Source organism: Artemia franciscana, chromosome 3 (assembly GCF_032884065.1).
Source record: "Artemia franciscana chromosome 3, ASM3288406v1, whole genome shotgun sequence".
NCBI classification, from domain to species: Eukaryota; Metazoa; Arthropoda; class Branchiopoda; order Anostraca; family Artemiidae; genus Artemia; species Artemia franciscana.
Window position 1 is genome coordinate 45,239,551 of NC_088865.1, and position 24,338 is coordinate 45,263,888.

A 24,338-nucleotide genomic window follows, 5' to 3' on the forward strand; every position below is an offset into this window, starting at 1 on the left:
ATTTATATTAGTCCCTGTGGAATATTTTGGCTATGATTGTTTATTTAATTTCTGATCGTTTTCGGTTTCATTTATTTTTACTAGTAATTTATGGTCGTTTTAAGTTTGATTTATTGTTGGTTTCAATTTCTTCCGATCTTAAGTTTAAGCGGCCTTAACTTTTCTTAGAAAACTTCGTTTTCATAAATTTTTCTTTTAATTAATCCTTAAAATAGTCAAAACAAGACACTTAAAACAACAAAAAAGTTAACTTTAGTGTTGAGGCCATGAACAGCTGGGTTGGGAGCTCTCCTTATATTTAGATTATATCAAATATTGTATGGCAAACGAACAGAAATTAAACTAGAAAACCAAGTTCTTTTCAAATGAAAGTAACGAACAACTTTATAATTTAAAATTAACACAAATTATCCTATTGAATAAAGGTGTTCTATCCCTCATCTTCTTACTCTTTAACCAAAAGTGACCTTTTCTCTGAGTACTGAAAGATTAATGATCTTGCACAATAGCAATACTCGAATTTTTAAATATTTCTTTGAGAATGAAAGCAATAATTATCCACATTTTCTTTAAATGACAAAAATTTCAGTTCAAACGTTTTGAAAGGCAATCGATAAGCATGTCATTTACAATTGCCATTTCGTAGCGGATTTCGCTTTCCGCAAAGTGCTTGTGAGACTTTGGTGCAAAGAATACAGCATGAAGAGATTACAAACCCCCGTTAAAAAGGATAACTCCTATTCGTCTTAAGTTTTAATGTTCCTTTCATTGGAAATTTTCCTATTCTCTTTTCTGTTGAATTTTTGTGTAGGATGCGCTTAAATGTTTTTAATTCTTTACTTCATTTCCAGCGGTTGCAACCGCACTTTTGTAAATAATTAAATGTGATGATTAAATTGAATGATCACTATCATTACAATAGCAAGACAAATAAATACAATATAAGACAATGTCGTTTCACAAGGTGACAATGGTTATTTATAAATCAATAAACTTGTAAATAAATTTTAAAGCGGTATCAAATATTTCTTCAGTTTATTATTTTATTTGTCGGCCGTGATTAAGTGAACTGATGTAACTTGAAAATCCCATGTTAAATTGAAAATTAATATTCAAAAAGTACTCAAGTATTCATTGGCGGAAGATGCCGCTTTTAATATCAGGATGTAGCCTCTTGAAGATGCTACAAAATATTTGCTAGGATTTTGCTCTATTTCCTCTAATTGCTTACAAATCTTAGAAAATGTCTAACTCTTTTTCACAAGTGTGCTCTATGAAGGATATTGTTTTTAGAACAAAATTGGTACTATCATGAGCAGAAGACAATAACCTGTAAGATGATTGGAACCATTTTTCGATGTATTTTCCTGTTTTCGGTCCCATAGAATATTTTCAGCTACCTGAAATTTTACAAGTTTTTTGCCAGATAGAATCGTTTTAGATCGCCCTAGAGACTAAATTGAAAAGCTGGTATAATTGACCTGCTATTTCCGCCAATGATAAGTGCTATTTGAAGGGTTTTTGACAATCGCCGGTCTCTAGAGTAATGAGAGACAAAAGGCTACCCAAACTTCAATTTTGAATCTCGATATTTTCAAGTTCACTTAATCACGGCCTTACTGATAAAATTGATATTAAAACGTTTTGACACGCTCTGGTGATGGCTATTTTAGTCACAGGTTGAACCTTTTGATAATTACCAAAATTTTCAAAGGGTTGATTCCCACTGACGGTAATTTTTTCAGCCTATTTCCTTTTGCTTGACAATATATAATATATTTTTCATCTCTATCCATCTTACTTTAAGACATGCTAGATTAGGAGTAAAATGCACTCATGCGTAGATTTAACCCAGTAAAATCCAGAGATAAAATTTATTGATAACGTTAGACCTGCCTGACCTATTAAATATTTTTGAAAGTATTGAGCTGTACGTGCAATTTTTGCTGGTTTAAGATAGAAACACGTGTTTTCGTCACATCGTAGCCCCAAGCTCCAAAAAATTTTATATCTATACGTCTTTCCAACAATTTCTCATATTTTCCATCTAACTTGCTTTCCTTTTATTTTTTGACCACTTCCCCCTCCTCTCATTCCGAAAATTCTACCGGATGAAAAAATTTTTCTGTGATCATGTGTCTAGGTTACATCTTAACTCCCAAGCCTCCCAAAATCTTATATTTTACATTTTTACCAATGATTTAGTATAGTTTTCATATAACTGTGTTTTTTTGCATTTTTATTTTAAATGACTCCTTCCCTCCTCTCAAAAGACTGACATCCATCAAAGCAGGGCAAATACAGCTATGCATCCCAAAGGCTTAGATAGAGGGTATAGTTAGCTTTTCAACTTCTAATAAATATAGAAATCTCAATTTTAGGCACTTGGAAGAGTGAAAGTTTCTGGATTCAGCACAAAGTCAAAAATCATATCAAAACTAATTTGGTTTGTATCAACAGCTCGTAACGCCATCTGTGTTTTTGTGTGTGCTGGAATTGCTGTCGCAACTTATGATGCTGAGTCAGATGGGAATTTAAAGCTTATTGGCAATATTACTTCGGGCCTGCCTCCCTTTGATGTTCCCCCCTTTCAACTTACCAACGTGACAACTGGAGAAATAATTTTGAGTTTCCCAGAACTTTTATCAGCAACAGGATTTTCAATGATTATTCTACCATTGGTAGCAATTCTAGAAGCAGTAGCTATAGCCAAGGCTTTTGGTAAGATATTTTATTCAATGTGTTTTACCGTTAATACGGAAATAACCTGGGATATTAAGCATTAATAAAATAAAGCACCTTTTAGTATGATTCTTAACGTGTAAATTGATAAATACCTTACCAATTGTATTAATAACTTGATAAATGATAAGTTCATTGAATTAATAAGCACCTTACCTATTTTGTAGAGGAATCAAAGTTTTTTCATTATTTTTAGGTACATATTTACCATATAATTTAGGCAAAACTATTTCTAAGGTCCTCGAATGCACATGCTGCATTTGATATTTTGGGATAATTTTTGTAAAGGCTTTTTTGACCTCTTTGGAGGTCTCCTTTTGATTTGTCTTATTTCTCGAGTCCAAAGTATAAAAATGCACTTAATATGCTTGCTGTTTCTGGCTAGTTTCAGAACACTTAAAATATGAGGATATCAAATTATAAATGAGACCAAAATAGACTCTGTAACGGTCAACCACTCCAATTTTTTTCAAACAAAATAAAAGCAAAGGCTAGCTGTAGTGGCAAAAATGTAAATAAAAAAAAGAGAATATTAAAAAAAAGAATAACAGAAGGAAGAGAAGAAAAATAAAGAAGAAAAACTAAAAATCGAAAAGAAATAAAAGATAAAAATACGAAACACAGCAGCGGTAAGGAAAGACTGGCCTTCGTCATTAGAATCTGGAGCTATACAAAACGGGTGTTTGATAGTAAAATATGGATCAAAGGTAGTTGCTCTTTAAGCTAACTCTAATATATGAAATTTGATAAGCTAGTTTCCAAAAAATCATTACCATGGAAAGATTTTATAATCTTCTAAAAGGAAAACAGCCCCAAAAAAGAGGAAGTGACTTAGAATTATCAACCAGATTTGGAATATCAAAAAGCAGCTTGAATATTCTCTCAGTCTTAGAGACCATTTTTTCACGAGGGTACTCATTTTACATTAAAAATATAAGTAGTTTATGTAAATATACTGATTGAAAACTGTAAAAAAGGAAGGAATCCGTTTTTTTTGGATGTGAAGGGGTGTCTTAAGTCCCAAACATGGCAATTTAGCCTCATATTCTCCGAATGTTTGTGAGAAGTTACTATTCTAGATATAAAATAGGGAAAGCACTTACCTCCTAACGTCTTTCTTTTGGAAAGATATATCTGGAGCTCTAATCTAACAGTTATTGCGGCTTGTTGAATCACATCCACCATTAAAAAAAAACAGAAATGCTGGGACCCAAAAATTTAATTAAACCCTCCTTTTATCATTTAAAATACCCCCCCCCCAAAAAAAAAAGATACTGCACTTTTAATATTATTTTAGTTTCTTAGACCACATTGGCCTACCATAACATAAAGAAAGAAAAGGATAAAAAATGGGGTCTTTAAAGGCCAAACGAAATATTGGAGAAACACACAAAGCGAATATTTCGAGACAGCAACCGCCCCAGTTCTTCAGCTTGAATAGAATAATATAATTAAAGGATAATGCCGAAAAAACAACCCAAAAACAAACATGAAAAGTTAACAAAACCAATATTACTACTACTAATAATAACAAACTGCAGCACCAAGCCGCCTGAGGCCAACGCAGCTACGCAAGCTCCTCCTCCAACCCAATCTATTCAAGGCCTCGCTCTTTAGACACCCTTTGTGACCTATGGGGTTGTTGACGTGTTTGATCATGTGACTGGGAGGGTGGTTCAAGATTTATTTCAGGGGTTACTAAAGTATCAGCTTCTCTTTTGATATCTCTTGCAAGGAAAAAAACAAATTTCATTAATGAACAGTATTTTCACCATTATTGTAAAAAGAATCGTATTTTATCCAATTCAATGTGACCTTAACTTGACTTCAACATACGTAACGAGAGGCAATTTACAGAACGTATAGGGTTTGGTATTTTAAACAACGTTATTAGAGATTGCAAAAGCAAGTTCTACCGGTTAAATCAGGATATTATCAGACTAGAGTGAGAAATATTATGCACATTTTCTTATACTGATTTCTATCAAACTAAGGCAAATCTGGCATTAAAATTCTTTTCAGCATGATTTCAGGATTTCTAGACAAAGACTTCCTGAGAAATTCCATTGTTAAAATTGGCAGAATTCAGTCATAATCCACGTTTTGTCTCTGAAGTATCTCCTAGTCCTGCTGTGATATATCTCAGCTCTAAGTCCCTTACAACAGAGTAAAATCGGATTCAGTCAAAAGGATTAAAATTTTCAATAGCCACCTCAAAAATACCTTATAGTGAAATTATATTGAACAGAGCACATCGCCTCGTTTTTATGGTTTTCCTAAAATTCTTAAGACCGGTAATCCACTTTGAACCATAAATTCCTCACTTAATTCTCCTACAGTAAAAACAGGAAAATTCTGATCAGTTGTATTTCGCCCACTAATTCAGGCTAAATAATCCTATACTAAAAATTCCACTGATTTCTTTTCAAAGGTAAAGCAAGTTTTGCTTAAATCAAATGCAAGAATTGGCAGTTTCGATGCGGATTCAATCTACACCAATTGGGATCCTCAAAAGGCCGAACTGATTTTGGAACATAAGCTCAGTTCTGACCATCTATATCAGAAAAATATGCGCATTTTGGAATCAGAGTGAAACACTTCTTTCACTTACGGCACTTTGCAAAAGAACTTCTTTCTACTTACATTATAGAGGCATTTCCTATAGACTGAAATATTGGCTTCCAATGAGCGTCCCCTATTACCGATAGAGGTTCATATCTTCATGGAAAACCTTGAAGAAAGGGATATTTTGAAAATTTTTGTTAACATGAAGTGTGGGTTCGTCTTAAAGATGAGATTTTTTTATTTGTGGGGGCATGGTGAAGAATCTTTCTTTCGCTTTCTTAACTCTATAACTTAAATTCGCAACTCAAATTTTCTCAGGAGTCAGAAGTTGACAGGTGTCTTCCTTTCTTGGATTCCTGGTGCACCGATTTTATAAATGTTTCAAGTTTGGGCTCTATAGAAAACCCACATATAGTGACCGTCACTTGAATTATTCCTCTAATCATTCTTCTGCTGTGAAGAAATCGTCACTTATCTAGTCGACAGAGCATTGCAAGTTTGTTAACCATGTTTCCTAGATTCAAAGCTGGACCATCTTTGAGATATTTTGTTCGGGAATCGTTATCCAATTAGTTTAATAAATTCTGTAATTGCAAATCGTAATAAAAAATTACAAGATAGTGACACAGTAAATACAAATCAAAGGGAAAATTTATTTTATCTTGGTCTCCGTATGTTAAAAGAGTCTCGCACCACATTTCAGAAAAACATAAGGAAAAATAACATTTACGCTTATTGCACACCCGGTAAAATTATCAGTTCCCAAATTTATCAAGGCAAAGACCCTATCCAGATAGGTGAAAAATCGGGTGTCTACAGAATTCCTTGCTCTTGTGGTCTGTGATATATCCAAAAAACAAAAGAACGGCTTACGGATAGATGAGCTCAACACTTTACGTCAATTAATAACACCCTTAAAAAGCGTAAAAAATAAAAATTTTGGATCTTCCCTTACAAACACATCTGTGTTTGTCACATCTAGTCTAATTTCGCGTGATAAAGTTATAAAGGTCCAGTATTACTGGGAAGCTGCTGAAATTTATAAACACCAACATTAGGTCTAGTTTTGAACAGATATTCGGTCGAGTTGAGAATAAATGAGTTGTATTTCGGTTTTCTCCAAAGAGAAGCCGATACTTTAGTAATCACTGAAACAAATCTTGAACCACCTTTCCAATCACATAATCAAACACGCCAACAACCCCTTAGGTCTTAAAAGGGTGGCTGCAACAAATGCAATTGCTGAAATCAGAAATCAGTGAACTAGTTCATTAACTTATTTAATTTCTGGTTAGTTTGTTTTGAGTGAATGAAGTCCTTCTTCTGTTTCTTTGTTGTTCGTTAGTATTCGTCGATTGCAATTCGTAAGTTTTTGGATTTTGTGCAAATCGTGGATATTGGCGAATGACTCACTTTATGGTTGCTAGGTATTTAGTTTTAATTCTTATAGTTTATGGCTTCTATTGCATTTTATTTATCTTATAATTTTCGGTTTTTTAGTTGATTTTGTTGAATTTTCGCGTTTATTTTTAGTTGTTTCTTTGGAATTTTCCGTTTTTTCGCGCTGAAGAAGAGAGGCGGTTGCTCTCTTGAAATATTCGCTTTGTGCGTTTCTTCAGTATTTTCATTTGGCCTTTTAAGACCCCATTTTTGATCGTTTTCTTTTTGTATTCTTTTTCTTTTTATTTTTCTTTTTGTTATTATTTTTCTAAGTATTGCTGTTCTTAATTTTAAACTTAACGTAAAAAGGATGGCTTAAGAGAGTGGCAATCTCACTTATATTTAACGAGCCTTAGCTGTATAAAAAAGGCAAGTTTCTTCAAATGAGAGTAAAGATTAGCTCTACAACTTAAAAAGAAAATAAATTGTTTCATGTATTAGGGCGGCTGGTGCCCCCTAAACTCTACCACATCGCACTAGTTGTTAATGATATACAAAAAACACAAAATAGAAAAAAAAATAGCGTTAGTATAAAGTTAGGGGTATGCAGGGAACTTATATTGGACAGATTCTTTTCGTTTTAAGCTTTAAGTTGGACTTCGCCTTGATTTGAAAAAAAAGCTTTTTTGCCTAGTTAGGAAGCGAAAAACTAAATAATATTTAAATTTTACTATAAATTTGTAAAATAAATTCATTCTAGCTGGTGGAAAAAAGAAAGTGGATGCATCACAAGAAATTATCGCCATTGGTGCCAGTAATGTAGTTGGCTCTTTCTTCTCCTCTTTTCCTGTCACTGGCTCGTTTTCAAGAACTGCCGTTAATGAAGCAAGTGGTGTCCAGACGCCGATAAGTGGAGTTATAACAAGTAAGATACTACACACTATCAGACTTTATGTCTAAAGATTATCCACTCCTCCCCACCCCCAAACAACAAATAATCCAAGAACATGGTTTTTGACACAAGGACAGTGGAATTAGGAAATATATTTTTTTAATACGAGCTGTTACAGCAATTGTGTTTCAGTCCAAGAATTTTGACAAGCAATTGGTGAATAAAATTCTGAAATTATCCACTGACTATATTCATTGCCTTCAAAAATACTTTCAGTAAAGTACTAACACAAAGAAGGGAAAAAGTTAGGGGGGGGGGGGAGAAAATTTGGCAGTTTAAGTCTTAGTGTCATTTTCTGTAGTTTAAAAATATATTTTCAAGTTTAATATTCGATTTTAACTTCAAAACTAATAATGTCATAATATGAACAGAAACAATTGGTGGTGCCATCAAAGCATGTGTTCACGGCCACTGACTTATAGACAAAATAAATAATGAAAAATTGTAACCATAACAAAATGACATAACTCACTTTATAGGTTCACCTGATATGCTAGTTATAACATTAATTAAATTTAATAGTCTATAAGTTACAAACTTTCAGACTTCTTATATAGCTCTACTGACCTCTCCACTTGTGTGAAGTAGCGTACCCCAGAAACTCATGTTGAGTTTTTACAAATATGCACACTTCGAAACACAAAAACATATTTTGTAAAAAATTCAGATAGGTCCATTGCTTTTGACCACGGATGATTATACCAACAATTAAGTTTTTATTCAAAATTTATAAATTATTAATTTAAAAATTTAATAACTTAGAGCATTAAATAAAGAGATATTGATCAATACGTCCTTGTAAAAAAATTGGCTTTAATCCATCGGTCTATCTTGTTCAATTCATGGACAGTATGCTTGACCTCGTCATAAGAGATATGCTCCAGGCATAATCCTGCTACAATTTCAGAGCTAAGTACCCAGAGGCCAAGCCCAGAGGCTCTTTTGGCGTTACTACAAAAAGACATAGCTAGTAAGCGCTAAAAAATAATTGCATTTTCAGCAACAATCAGATAGGTTCGTTCCTTTTGAAACCTATCAATTAAATCATAAGAAATGTAAAGGAGAGCTTTAAAAGAGAGAGACTACTGTCCTTTATATCGGTGTTAAAATGTATGCTATGTGTTTAGTTTTATCCTAATACCATTCAGGTAAATAAAGATATAAAATCGTGATTGCCACTATTTAAGTTGTAATAAATATTATTTTCCAATCCCTGATATGGTGACTGAGAGGCTTAATTGCATTTTGATTAATAGATGGAGTGTCTTATACCATGGGTACTATTGTAATCTGAAAACTTCCAGTTAATTAAAACCCCATTGATATACCCGGAATCTGCTAAGCACGAAATTCATACATAGCATATGTACCCCATTTTAACAAGACATACAAGTTAACGTTAAGTGGATGACCTAGTAACTGACATGGTCAAAAAGGCATATAATTGATAAATATTGTCGTGATTTTGTTTTAAAGTTCTAATAAAAAAAAATCATTTAAATTTAAACAGGAGGTAAGGAGGAACACTGTAACGTAAATAAAATACAAAATAAATTCGTATATAAAGGGGATACTCAATTTAACCCTCTCTAGTCAGGCTAGATTGATTGTCTAGTCAGGCTAGTGGGTAGCTGGATTGATTGTGATGGAGAGATCTCGACCGAGATTAAACGTAGAATTGGACAAGCTACAGGTGCCTTCAATAGATTGAAGCCTATTTGGAGAAGCAATAAATATTCATTGCGACTGAAGCTTCGACTCTTCAACAGCAATGTACTCTCAATTCTCCTTTACGCAAGCGAATGTTGGAAAATAAATACCCAGGTTGAAAAAAGGATCCTTGTATTTGAAAATATGAGCCCCAGAAGAATGTTGAATACAAGCTGGCAACAAAAAATTACAAATGCAGAAATACGCAGAAAAACAGGTCAACCTCCAGTCATTGAGTTGCTGAAAAGAAGGCGATGGACATACCTGGGACACGTTCTTCGTATGGAAGAGAGCCGCCTTCCTCGAACAGCCTATGAATGGAAGCCAGACGGTAGAAGAAAGAGAGGCCGCCCCAAAAATACATTGAGACGAACATATGACCGAGATGTGAGGACGGCCGGCACCTCACTAATACCGGAATCGGAAGACGTCATCGCTGCAGCACCAATGTGAGACGAATAGATTGGCTTTGTCGACGCCCTATGCGCCACCGATGGCTCTGGAGGAACTAAGTAAGTGAGTGAGTCAGGCTAAAGTTTTTGCAGTGTTTCATTAAAGTTTCTTATTTCAAATCATCGGTCTTTGTGTTCAGTAGTTGTTCTTAAAGAATTTGGACAAAAAAATCAATCTTTAGCGTAAAAAGCTAGGTTTTAAGGAGTGGGAAGCCCCCTTATACACGAAATAACGTATATTCGATTTGGGTTTTGGTATTGCTACTTACTTACTCTTAAATATCTTTGTTTTTAAAATTTAGTTTCTGATCGTTTCTTAATTCTAGCAAGGCTGAATCAAATTGCCATTAAAAATTTGGACAAAATTTCAATTTTTTTTGAAATTCTGATGAACAGTTCCTTTTTTGAACAGGTTCCTAGTAATATATCTTTTAAAGAATTTTGGTGGATGAAGAGAGGTACTACTGAATTTACGATCGAAATTAAGCGTCACTTTTGATCTTGTACGCAATTAAAGTCTTCGCGACCCCACAATAGCGTTTTCAGGTTTTTAAATGCATTGGAACATTGTATATAAATAGGAAAACAGAAATATCACCATTTAAATTAATGAAAACAATGCTCCTAGCAGCAATTAGTAACCCCTCTCCCTTTTACCCAAGGAAGCTTCTGGCATGACTCATGATGCCCCGCCTTGCCTTTTCCAACTCTGTGCCGCTAGGCGTATGAGTGTAATTTTTTATATTACATAGAAAGAGATTGTCATGATGGGAGAGTTCTATTAGTCCCCTACCAGCACCATAAAAAAAAGCGATAAAACAAATCAAGCGAAAAAACAAATCTTTTTGGGAACCAAGAAAGATTCAGTATCAATTTCCGCCTCCCCTTTCTCCTAAACTATTCTATATTCATATGAAGGCTCAAGCTGAGTTAGGAATTTTGAACATTAGAATGGAAATTTTAAAGCATAAGTCTTCTCCTCCTCGTGTGGAAATAACCCACCACCCCTCATTCGGAAAACCTTTTTTAAGATCAAAGATAATCAATGCAGCCGTCAATTACTTTTTCTGCGTCTCGAAAATAAATCATTTTCAACTAAAACATCCCTAATGATAATATTCATTCTTCCTTCCACAATATACTCCTCCTTCGTAAAAGCTGATGCTTACACACATCTTATATAGTTGTATGAAATATGAAACAGATAAGTTTATTTAAACGGGGCTATACAAAACAAATATGAAATCGCATCATCCTTATTCAGGCTTAGTCAAAATAAATGGAGATGAGAGGTTTATTCCTATTATCTCTTCCTTCCATGCCTTTTTCTATATATGCTTCTGAAGCCTCATGGAGAGCTTTAGAAATTGGACATTATAGTGTCCTTTTAAGGATTCACTCACCCCCCTAATTATGACCCATCACTCCATCTTTGTAATAGCGGATGCCCAATTGTACATTACCAAAAATAATTCAATAAAAATGAATTAAATCAACTTAGTTAAACCAAGCAATGTAGTAGATCTCCATATTAAGTATTTATCTTGTATTTTATATTACATTGTGCTTTTCTACTACATTTATCTGTAAAAATGACTTCAGGAATAAATGTGGCATTGTGTAGCAGTACTTCCTCTGCAAGCAGAGTTCAGTACACATTGTTTTTGGCACTGTTCATCTGATTGGCTCAGAATTTTTAATCGATAACAACTTGATCCTTTTTGGGACAAGGTCGTAGTCTGGTGCCACAAAATGACAGAAAACGCCAATTTCTCGTGACAGAATCTCTTTAGCCACTTAATAAGCACATAAGATTATCAGATTTCGTTCGAATGCGCGAATTAAATTTTCGTATCAAATTTCATTCATTCATTTAAGATTATCTGTTGGAAATGCCCCCCCCCCCCCCCCCCCCGAGGAAAAAGAAAGAACAAACAAATAAAGGTGAATCTGTGATCCTTATAGAAATAACATTTCAAATAGGGATAAATGCAATACAAACTATACGGTAGATGCCCATATTAAGCATTTATCTTGTATGTACCACCTGACTTTTCAGGATCGAATACGCCGCTATGTATCAGTACTTCCTCTGCAACTGGGGAGTTCAATATGCAATTTTTTGATACTTTTGAATTGATTGGCTCAGAATTTTTAACCTATAGCAACTTGATCCTCTTTGGGACAAGTTTGTAGTATTTTTTTCAATCAATCATGTATTTTTCAATCAATTGCGACTTGATCCTCTTTGGAACAAGGTCGTTGTCTGGTGTCATAAAATGACAGAAAACACCAATTTCCTGTGGCAGAATCTTTTTAGTCACTTAAAAAGCATATAAAACATTCAAATTTTGTTCAAATGAGGGAATTCAATTTTCGTACAAAATTTCGTTTCTTCTTTTAGGACTATCGGTTTGAAATGACCCCCACAGGGAAAAAACAAAAAAAAAGCAAAGACTAATCCATGATCTTCCTTACACATAACAGTTCAAATAGGGATACATCATTTTAATAGACAATGAAAAACCATGATAAAAGATCTGGATATTTAGATCAAATACACAGGGAGCATCATTAGCGGATAAACGGTTACTTGTACGTCATGGATAGGCAGCGCGGTCTTAGAAAAATACTTCTATGATTTTCTTCTGTAAAAAAGCCTGCAAAATATACAGTGTGAACTTCATTACGATAACTTGCATTTCTTGGGAAGCTCTCCTCTTTTTTGGGATTCAGGGAAATATTTTCAGACTTGTAGCTAGCTCTTGATGCATAACATTAAACTTAAAGAATTTAATATATTTGGAAAAACCAATATTTTTTTACATTCACTGTTATTTAAGTTGCTATCTTTTAAGAATTTAATATGGTTCATTACCATGAATTGTTAGATAGTGAATATTTATCATGTTATACAAGTGATTACAACTTTTAACGATGTCCAAATAGCTTTTAGAAACTAAAAGTTCGACTTTGTATACATTGAAAATTCTAAATGTTGAAAACTTGCGACTAAAAACCCAATTAAATTAGCTGGTAACTACTCGAGAGAGAGAGAGAGAGAGAGAGAGAGAGAGAGAGAGAGAGAGAGAGAGAGAGAGAGAGAGAGAGAGAGAGAGAGAGAGAGAGAGAGAGAGAGAGAGAGAGATCGGTATATTTAAAAAACTATCGTAGCATAGTGCTAAATTCAGTTTTTTCACAAAAATCATACATTTAAACAAAAATCACACACTACAACTCAGCATTAAAAACTGATGTGAAAAAAGGCACAAATGAGTTTGCGTATCGATTGGTTCGTAATTTAGGGGGTACAAGTTTATTTCGTAATCGAGTTCGGCTATTGGGAGGGGCTGGTTCGGGTAGTAAAGATCGGTGGCTCTTATTGGCTTGGATGAATTTTCCAAATTGGTGAATAAGGTGTTCCAGCCGGAAATTAAAATCATAGATAGCGTTCATGGCTCCATTAAAGGAGTCACAGAAGTTAACCTCCAGTAGCAGATCTATTGACTAATATTTGCTTGTTTTTTTTTACTAACTAATAACTAATACAACCTAAATATTTTACAGGTATTATTGTTAAAAAACCAATTTTTTTTTTACATTCACTGTTATTTAAGTTGCTATCTTTTAAGAATTTAATACGGTTCGTTACCATGAATTGTTAGATAGTGAATATGTATCATGTTATACAAGTGATTACAACTTTTAACGATGTCCAAACAGCTGTTAGAAACTAAAAGTTCGACTTTGTATACATTGAAAATTCTAAATGTGGAAAACTTGCGACTAAAAACCCAATTAAATTAGCCGGTAACTACTCGGAAATTAAAATCATAGATAGCGTTCATGGCTCCATTAAAGGAGTAACAGAAGTTAACCTCCAGGAGCAGATCTATTGACTAATATTTGCTTGTTTTTTCTTTTACTAACTAATAACTAATACAACATAAATATTTTACAGGTATTATTGTTATCCTGGCAGCACAGTTTTTGACACCTTATTTTTATTACATTCCAAAAGCGAGTCTTGCCGCTGTTATCGTTGGTGCTGTGATAGTAATGGTAGAATATCACGTAATCATGCCAATGTGGAGAACAAAAAGTAAGTTATTCCCCATTCGAAATAAGCATGGAAAAGCAGGAAAAAATTAAACTAATTTTGATTTTATATTCGGCTTTTTCTAATAATTGCCTTTAGTTATTATTTGACAGTCACTCTCTCTAAGCGTGAAAGAAGTAACAGGTACCAAATTACCTCAGTGAAAAGCATTTTTGTAGCGATAGAAAGATATTCAACGTATAATAGCAAACAGATAAAGGAGCAAAAATGTGGAGGAATAAAATAAAAATAAAGGAAAATAAATAAACAATAAGCATCAATATCTTCGTTTCCAACGCTTTGACGTGGGACTGCTGACATGATTATAGAATTTAAGTGAACTCTTATTTTGAGTTCTGATCATCCCAGGAAGTCAAATTGAAAAAAAAAATATAGGAGGAACTTTATGGGTATTTTATTATTTTCATTTAGGATAATACGTAATTTTTCCTAAAAAATAATTTATTTCTCATTGAAATTTAAAAGAATATTTAAAATTCTAGCGTCAAAAATCTGCAACAAGAAAAATTTCATCCAAGTTTTGAGTCTCTCCCTGAAAATTTCGGATCCATATTCGGGAAAATTTATGTCAGTGGTGCCTTGCACCGAAGTTCTAACATTTTTTAAGGTTTCTTTTTCAGTTTCAGCAAAACAGAAAACTCTGGTGTAGGTTCAGGCTGTAACTGGTTTTCGGCCAATTTTGTTTCTGTTTTTAGAGCTGAAAAAAATAAAGTTTCCTCGCTCTTCGTTTAGTTTACACGGTTTCCATATGTCTTTTAATTTCTCCAATTTTCCTCAGTGTCAATTTTGTGTAGATATTACACTAAAATATTTGATGATCCCTCGAAAAAAATATCTAAAACTCTCCAATGCAAACTCTATGCCGAAAAATTATCTCTGAAATATTGTCTACATTCTCATTTTTATTAACTAAAAATTTAGAATCAGACCTAGTAAAACAGTTTGATTCTGAAGGGAAAATATGAGCAAATGATAACCCACACCTATAAAAATTAAAACTTTAATTTTTACTTTAATTCTCGGTCTAAGGAGAGAGAAGCTGTAACCTTCTTGGTTACAGTTTTTTAAAATTAGTAAAATCATGACAAATATATTTTTCCGAATCATCTTCAAAAGTTTACAAATGGTTTAACTGTTTATTCCCAAGAACGTACCCCATTCATGTACTTATGATGCAACTTTCCATCTCTCCTGAAATTTTTACAATGCAAAATTTTTGATGATGTCACAGCAGAAAAAACATTATTAGAAATATTCTCATCTGAAGAGTTTCAAAAAGCAGTTTATTGTCTAGAGAACCCTTATCAATTTCCCTCAAAATTAAAGAAGTAAAAAAAAATATATATATACATGTATAATCTGTATTTTAAAGTTTGTACACCAAGACGTAAAAAACGGTAAAATGTGAATATTCGCTATTTTGTTGCTTCCACAAAAACTTGGCCAAGACATACAAAGTTGTCCTTGAAAACCCATAATATATGTTATGAAAATTCTTCGCTCCCAACCAACAAAGGCACAACCCATACTGAGGCACTACTTCCAATACTGAGTATAGTTAAAATGTGCTTCAGCTCTATTCCTTATCCGAAGAATGCACCAGCCGTTGGATCCCTTAGTCTTTGTTGGGATGACCAACCGACAATGTGTTTTTACCTATATACTATTTATCAAAATAGGCCTCGGGACAAATCTAATATATGTCGATGACCTTTAATATTTTAATACGAACACAGATAATCTAAATGGATATGTTTACGGTAGCTAACTGTAGTGCAAGAAGTATCACAACTAAATTTGACTATTTTCTACATCTGGTGCTATCTTTCAGACTCTCAATTATGTGCATCACTGCGGCCAATCTGAGCTATAAGAGAGCAACGAGGTCTCTACACCGGGGTACACATTCCTCAGGTGATAACGGGCACAGACCAACAGTAAAAAAAACAATGGAAGATGAGGTGTTTTCATTTACATATAGAGCCATATTCCACACTCAGGTCTAAATCTACCAAACACAGCATTGGAAGAAGCTCCATGGGTTACCTTTCCAAACAAGTATTTGACCATTGGATCAACACTTAAACCTCCAACCTGTCATATTACTAGCTAACATAAACCCTTCCTCAATTTTATTCATGGCAAACATGCTAAGTCTACCATCATTCTCCGCGGAGAGGCCTCAATGTTCGTCATAGCGCATAGCTTTGTAAAAAAGATAATGATAAGGAGGAATAAAATCTGTATGATGATTCTCGTTCGTATAGGCTTGAATATCTCGTTGAATTTGATGCCCACCACGGCCCAGACGGCTCACCTTGTCTTGATTTCTTACTTACACATCGCCTAGAATTCATTAAGGTTACATTCACAGCTTCAAAATGGATCAGTTGATGTCATTGGGACGCAAATCTGGGCTTTTTCTTCCCAAAAAAAGTATGAGTGACAAATCTGAAAATATAAAACAGGAGATTGGGATGGCTTAAGGGACACAGTCGCAAATCATAAGTGGAGAATCTTCCTTCTTGATGGGTCCAAGAAATCTGCAGAAAAATACCAGCAGGTCATACTCGACTCTATCGTAAGCTATATCCCATGGAAGCAGATCCAGCTGTCCAGCAAGAAAAAACCTTGGCTCAACGTCAGCTGCAGAAACGATACTCGAGTAAAGAAGGCAAACAAGTGATGGCCACCTTCAAAGATCAAAAGGAAATATATGATTTTATAAAAGCATGTAAACAAGCAGTTCACACAGTTCAGTCATTTTGAGTTCAGAAGGAAGAGATATTCACTACTAAGCTTCAAAATACTTCTGCCAAGAGCTGATGGAGGATTGTCAAAGAGGCTTTTTCGTCGTTTAGGTGAACTTCAGTTTCCTCTCTAAAAATCACTGCAAGATCCACAGGCAAAGGTTGAAGTTCTTGCTAAGGTGTGTACCAAATTCTCAAATCTGGACGATTGATGGTAAAGATTTTTTTCAATTTCCCATGATAAAACCGATACAGTGTTCAATTGTGTTAGCTGTTTCACTACTAAAGTCTTTCGCAGTCTACACCGTCTTAATTTGACCAAATTCACAGGTTGTAAAAGCATATCTAATGCTGCCTTCACGTTCAGTAGTGCCAAAGGAGTGGAACCTTTGTCAATCATATTTTTGTCTGTGTTTTCACTCTAGGGCGTCTCCACACACATGCAAATCTGCCCATATCATTTCTATGCGTGATACAGGTGATAATCTAACGATCGTGGGCTCGAACGGTCCTTTTAGCCCCTCTCCTGCATTGGTAAGGCTTACAAAGGCCTTTTGTAAACGAACAACAGATTGTTGTTAGCGGGCTCATTTTCTGACAATATCCAATAAAAGCAGGCGTAACTCAGGAGGGTATTTCGGCACCTACGCTTTCCATTCTTTACATAGTTGTCACTGGAAAAAAACATACAAGGCCTTTTAATCACTTTGCTAAGGATACCAGAACACACATAACCATCACATAATACTAAGTCCAAACCAGAGCCCCCCTGCTCTTACAGGTTGATTTTGTCGGAATTGAAAAGTAGTCCGATGCATAAATCCCAAATTTCGAAGTGTCAAAAAAAAGGAGCTACTGATCTCCCGATCAAAGCACTAAGCATGAACCACAGCTACATCTTCATGAATGAAGCTACAAAGGGAGTTGACGAGTTTTGTCTCCTCAGAATCTGCGCTGCTTCAGAGTTCTCTCTTGGAAAAAATCCACATCGATCGGGTGCTCAGAAAATGTTGTTGGCACCATTATAAGAAATCCAAAATAGGAATAATAGAATAGGTTGGTTCAGTTGATCCCCATGACTCTCTTCAACCTGCTATTGAAACAATTTAGCGTAGTGTCGATGGCTGTTTTCTATGAGCACATACCCTTCTCTAGATATTTCTCATATTGTAATCCCCATTGTCCAACTGTCAATGTAAACATAAAACAAAAAGTTCAATGCAATCATCATAGTATTGACTTTCTTAGAACAGATTGCTTTAAGAACAGCTTCATTCAACATTGCACTTCAATTTAGGATGATCTTCCTGGGCATGCTATCCACTAAAGTTTTCATGTTGACACCTTCAAAAGAAGGTTTAAAAGTCATCTAAAATCTCCAGATTGAGCAACGTAAAAGCTAAAAGGTAACACATGTATTTAGGTGTACCTGACGCCATGAATTTAAGAATTATAAAAAAAGTTCCAGTTAGCAGGAAAAAAAACTGATTTTACTTTTATCGCGATGTATTGTAGTTGCTTAGTCTTCAGTAAATCTTTCAGATCAGAGAAGTAGACCCCACTGAAATTTTGTTCAAGTAGCTAGTAACCAAAGCCACTGGTGTGAGATGAAAGCCATAATTGTAAGCAAATTTCAATTTTAAAATTTGATGAGGAATTCCTCTAAACAAACGAACCCAAATGTATAGATAAAAATCAAAGTTCAAAAAGTAAAACTGTCCAAAGTTTATGACAAATATTACAATATTATTAAAATATACATATTTGTAAATATATACAATTTTTTCAAGATTGAATTTTAGAGGTGTTTGGACGTTCAAAGAAATTTGTTATTTCAACGGACATTCGGACGTTCAACGAATTGTTAAGCTGTGAAGTTGGTGAATTAATTTTATTTTGAATTCCAGAGAGTGACTTGATTCCGTTTGCCACCACATTTTTTTCTGGTCTTCTTTTTGGCTTGGAGCTGGGAATCATTGTTGGCACATTTGTACATCTATTTATGATGTCATTTGCAAACGCCAGACCACCAATTGAAATTGGAGTTACTCGTGTAAGAATAATTTATAGTTTTTATGTTCTACTGTTTGCCTTCAATAGAATTACTAAAGCCATTGAAATATTAATCGTACATTCCATAAAATCTTGGTAAAACATTGTTTTGACCTTAAAAGAGTAAATTGTAGACCTCCAGAAACTAATGAAAAATAAACAATTGGCTGAAATAATATTATTTCTGTTAAAAAAAATTACCTTTGTAACTAGTAATTGCGAATTAATAATCGCTTGATTTCAAAAATAAATTTCATTAAGTTTAGTCTTACCCATTAAGGGCTAAGAACCTCAGAAAATTTGCCTTATTTACGAAAGAAAGAAAATCAACCCCTAGAAGTAATAGAAATTTGATGAGAATCACACCATCAGATTCAGCGTATCAGGAAACCCTTACCTTCTATTGCAATTAAATAAAAACCAGTTTTAACAGCAAGTAGGGAGCAACATTAAAACTTAAAACGAAGAGAAATTATTCCGTTTATGAAATGGACTGTCCCTCCTCAACGCCTCGCTCTCTACGCTAAAGTTTAGCGTAAAGAGTGGGGCATTGAGGAGGAGACAATCCATTTCATAAATGGAAAAATTTCTGTCCGTTTTAAGTTTTAATGTCGCTCCTTACTTGCAGTTAAAAAACTTGTTTTTTATTTAATTTCTGACTGTTTTTGAATTAATGCATGTTTTGATTTTGGCTCACCGCACATGAATAATTAAAACAAAATTTTCATATTGATTTTTTTTGGCTATATGGTTTTCTCATACTTTTGATCGGACTATTTTGAAAAAAGGGGTGGAGGAGTTGGCCTAAATGTTCTCCAATTTTTGGCTACTTGAAACGGCAATTAGAAATTTTTATTTTTTATGAATGTTTATATTAGCAAAAAATACACGTAACTTACGAATTAACTTATGTAGCAAAATTCTGAATTTGTATATTCTTATTACGTATATGAAGGGGTTCTCCCCCTTGTCAATACCTCGCTCTTTACACTAAACGCCGTAGAATAAATAGTTGTAATTACTAAAAATATTTTATCATATTGAGTGAGATATTTTGGAGCAGATGAACCCCCTTATATATATAATAATTTGTGTTCGTTTTAGGTCCTAATACTGGTCCTTACTTTCACCAGAAATAAACTTTTTTTTTATATATTTTCTCATTTTTTTTTTTAAATAATGCTAGAAAATCCTGCGGTCCCTTCCAGGAAATTTCATTCTTTCATGATAAATTCCTCCACGGAACGATCCCCCACGTAACTCCCTCCCTTGACCCCCTTTTAACGTGAAAAAGTCCCCCTGAAATAGTCTGTACACGTCCCAATTATCATTACTTTATGTAAACAGTGGTCTAAGTTTGTAACTTGCAGCCCCTCCCCTGGGGACTGTGGGGAATTAAGTCGTCCCCGAAGACATAATTATTAGGTTTTTCGACTATACTGGACAAAATGGCTATCTTAAAATTTCGATCCAGTAACTTTGGGAAAACATGAGCATAGGAAGGGACCTAGGTGCCCTCCAATTTTTTGGTCACTTAAAAAGGGAATATGAGCTTTTAATCTCGTAAGAATGAGCCCTCTCACAAAATTCTAGGACCACTGGGTCGGTACGACCACTCCTGGAGAAAAGAAAAAAGCAAAAAACAAAAAAAAAACAAAAAAATGGCACCCGTGACCTGTCTTCTGGGAAAAAATACAAAATTCCACTTTTTTGTAGATAGGAGCTTAAAACTTCTACAGAAAGGTTCTCTGATACCTCCGAATCTGATGGTGCGATTTTCGTTAAGATTCTTTGACTTTAAGGGGGTGTTTCTCCCTGTTTTCTAAAATAAGGCAAATTTTCTCAGGCTCGTAACTTTCGATGGGTAAAAATAAACTTAATAAAACTCTATAGTTAGAATCAACGTAAAAATGTGATTCTTTTGATGTAACTATTGGTATCAAATTCCATTTTTTAGAATTTTGGTTACTATTGAGCCGGGTCACTCCTTACTACGGTTCGTTATTACGAACTGTTTGAAAATTTGGAACATATATTTTTGCCATAAGAAGATGACGGACGGGTTTTTATTTATTTATGTATTAAGTTTTTTTCAAAGGGTTGATTGTGTTCATCCAGCGGTCGTAAAATTTCGTGATATGACTTATTCGAACAAAATTAAAAGGTCTAGTGTCATTTTTAAGTGACCAAAAGATGGGAGGACAACCAGGTCCCCTTCCAGACACTTTTTTGTCAAAATATTTCAATCAAAATTATAAAATACTAGCTGTTAGGGTGGCGCTTCGCGCCACTCCAACACCTAGTCAGTGGGGGCGCTTCGCGCCCCCCAAGCCCCCCCGCGCGCGTAAGTCGTTACGCGCCATATCAGTTATGCGCCATTGTAGTTGTGTCCCTATGTCCCACCTGTGATATATATATATATATATATATATATATATATATATATATATATATATATATATATATATATATATGTATATATGTTTTTAACTACGTAAAACTTGCGAATATACAACATTCTTTGCTGTCCCATTGTCTGTGCATATAAATAGATTGTCAGGTTTGCCGACTCTTGAACATGCAACATATAATGGTCCATGGGAAAACAATCCGTATTCACATCTATACCTCATGATTCTAATGATTGCCCTTGAGCTTTGTTGATGTTGATTGCTAATCGACCATTCCCTGTGTCGCCATCGTCATTTATGTATCCCCCTGTGCCCCCCGGCGTCCCCTTTGTAGTTTTGTCCCTGTGTCCCGGTCGTCATTTATATTCCCTGTGTCCCGGTCGTCATTTGTGTCCCGGTGTCCCAGTCTGTGATTTCTCTTTGAGTGTCCCGGGCGTCATTTATATTCCTTGTGTCCCGGTGTCCCGGTCGTCATTTATATCCCCCTGTGCCCCCCGGCGTCCCCGTTCCAGTTGTGTCCCTGTGTCCCGGTCGTCATTTATATTCCCCGTGTCCCGGTCGTCATTTGTATCCCGGTGTCCCGGTCTGTATATACATTCGTTTTTTAGTTTTTTTTTTCTCCTTTATTTTTCATTTTTTCCTTTTTTTTCTTTTTTAGTTTTTTTAATTTTTTAGCTTTTTTAGTTTTTTTATTAGTTTTTAGTTTTTTTATTAGTTTTTAGTTTTTTTTTCCTTTTAGTTTTTTTGTAGTTTTTACCTTTTTTTTTAGTTTTTTAGTCTTTTTTTACTTATGTCCTGGTCGTCATTTATACTCCCTGCGTCCCTATCGTCATTTGTGTCCCGGTGCTTTGTTGATGGTGATTGCTAATCGAACAATCCTTTTGTCCCGGTCGCTTTCTCTTTGATTGTCGTCATTTATATTCCCTATGTGCCGGTGTTCCGGTCGTCATTTGTGTCCCGATGTCCCGGTCTGTAATTTCGTCAGTTGAAAACATGACGTCAGTCAACACAGAAACATGACGTCACCTGATCCACAGACAGACAGACAACTTATTTTTATATATATATATATAGACTAGCTGTTGGGGTGGCGCTTCGCGCCACCCCAACACCTAGTTGGTGGGGGCGCTTCGCGCCCCCCAAGCCCCCCCCGCGCGCGTAAGTCATTACGCGCCATATCAGTTATGCGCCATTGTAGTTGTGTCCGTATGTCCCACCTGTGAATATATATATCTATATATATAAAAATAAGTTGTCTGTGTGTGGATCTGTGGCTGGATCAGGTGACGTCATGTTTGTTCGCATATGACGTCTGAATTATTTCACACTAATACAAAAGAAGAAAAAAACTAAAAAAGGTAAAAACTACAAAAAAAACTAAAAAGAAAAAAAAACTAAAAAAGCTAAAAAACTAAAAAAAACTAAAAAAAGGTAAAAATCTAATAACTAAAAAAAACTGAAAAAAATAAAAAAAGGCAAAACTACAAAAAAAATAAAAACTAATAAAAAAACTAAAAAAGCTAAAAAACTAAAAAAACTAAAAAAAAACTAAAAAAAGGTAAAAAACTAAAAAAAACTAAAAACTAAAAAAGAAAAAAACTAAAAAAAAGGAAAAAACTGAAAAATAAAAGAGAAAAAGAAAACTAAAAAAATATGAATAAATATATATAAAAATAAGTTGTTTGTGGGTTATGTCTGTCTGTCTGTCTGTCGAGTGACGTCGTGTTTGTCCGCATATGACGTCTGAATTATTTCACACTAATACAAAAGAAGAAAAAAAACTAAAAAAGGTAAAAACTACAAAAAAAAACTAAACAGAAAAAAAAACTAAAAAAGCTAAAAAACTAAAAAAAACTAAAAAAAGGTAAAAAACTAAAAACTAAAAAAAACTGAAAAAAACTAAAAAAAGGCAAAAACTAAAAAAAAACTAAAAACTAATAAAAAAACTAAAAAAGCTAAAAAACTAAAAAAACTAAAAAAACTAAAAAAAGGTAAAAAACAAAAAAAAACTAAAAACTAAAAAAGAAAAAACTAAAAAAAAGGAAAAAACTGAAAAATAAGAGAAAAAGAAAACTAAAAAAATATTAATAAATATAAAAATATAAATATAAATATAATATAAATTAGCAATGAACAAAGCACCGAGACACAAATGACGACCGGGACACAGGGAGTATAAATGACGACCAGGACATAAGTAAAAAAAAAAACTAAAAAAACTAAAAAAATGGTAAAAAACTACAAAAAAACTAAAAACTAATAAAAAAACTAAAAAATCTAAAAATCTAAATAAACTAAAAAAGAAAAAAAAGAAAAAAGGAAAAAAATAAAGGAGAAAAACAAAACTAAAAAACGAATGTATATACAGACCGGGACACCGGGATACAAATGACGACCGGGACACAGGGAATATAAATGACGACCGGGACACAGGGACACAACTACAATGGGGACGCCGGGGGGCACAGGGGGATATAAATGACGACCGGGACACCGGGACACAAGGAATATAAATGACGCCCGGGACACTCAAAGAGAAATCACAGACTGGAACACCGGGACACAAATGACGACCGGGACACAGGGAATATAAATGACGACCGGGACACAGGGACATAACTACAAAGGGGACGCCGGGGTGCACAGGGGGATATATAAATGACGATGGCGACTCAGGGAATGGTCGATTAGCAATCACCATCAACAAAGCTCAAGGGCAATCATTAGAATCATGAGGTATAGATCTGAATACGGATTGTTTTCCCATGGACCATTATATGTTGCATGTTCAAGAGTCGGTAAACCTGACAATCTATTTATATGCACAGACAATGGGACAGCAAAGAATGTTGTATATTCGCAAGTTTTACGTAGTTAAAAACATATATATATATATATATATATATATATATATATATATATATATATATATATATATATATATATATATATATATATATATATATATATCTATCTATATTGACAGGTGGGACATAGGGACACAACTACAATGGCGCGTAACTAATATGGCGCGTAACGACTTACGCGTGCGGGGGGGCTTGGGGGGGGCACGAAGCGCCCCCACCAACTAGGTGTTGGGGTGGCGCGAAGCGCCACCCCAACAGCTAGTATATATATATATATATATATATATATATATATATATATATATATATATATATATATATATATATATATATATAT

At 34.2% G+C, this 24,338-nt stretch overlaps 1 protein-coding gene across 2 annotated transcripts in view; it reads left to right on the plus strand.

Moving 5' to 3' along the window:
• Positions 1-24,338, plus strand: part of LOC136025317 (sodium-independent sulfate anion transporter-like) — a 75,319-nt gene that overhangs the window by 40,099 nt on the left and 10,882 nt on the right. For both annotated transcript variants that reach the window (XM_065701223.1, XM_065701222.1), the window contains exons 5-8: positions 2,382-2,721; positions 7,448-7,612; positions 13,763-13,903; positions 18,579-18,724. In XM_065701223.1, the coding sequence (XP_065557295.1) occupies positions 2,382-2,721; positions 7,448-7,612; positions 13,763-13,903; positions 18,579-18,724 (792 nt within the window). The remainder of the gene's footprint in view (positions 1-2,381; positions 2,722-7,447; positions 7,613-13,762; positions 13,904-18,578; positions 18,725-24,338) is intronic.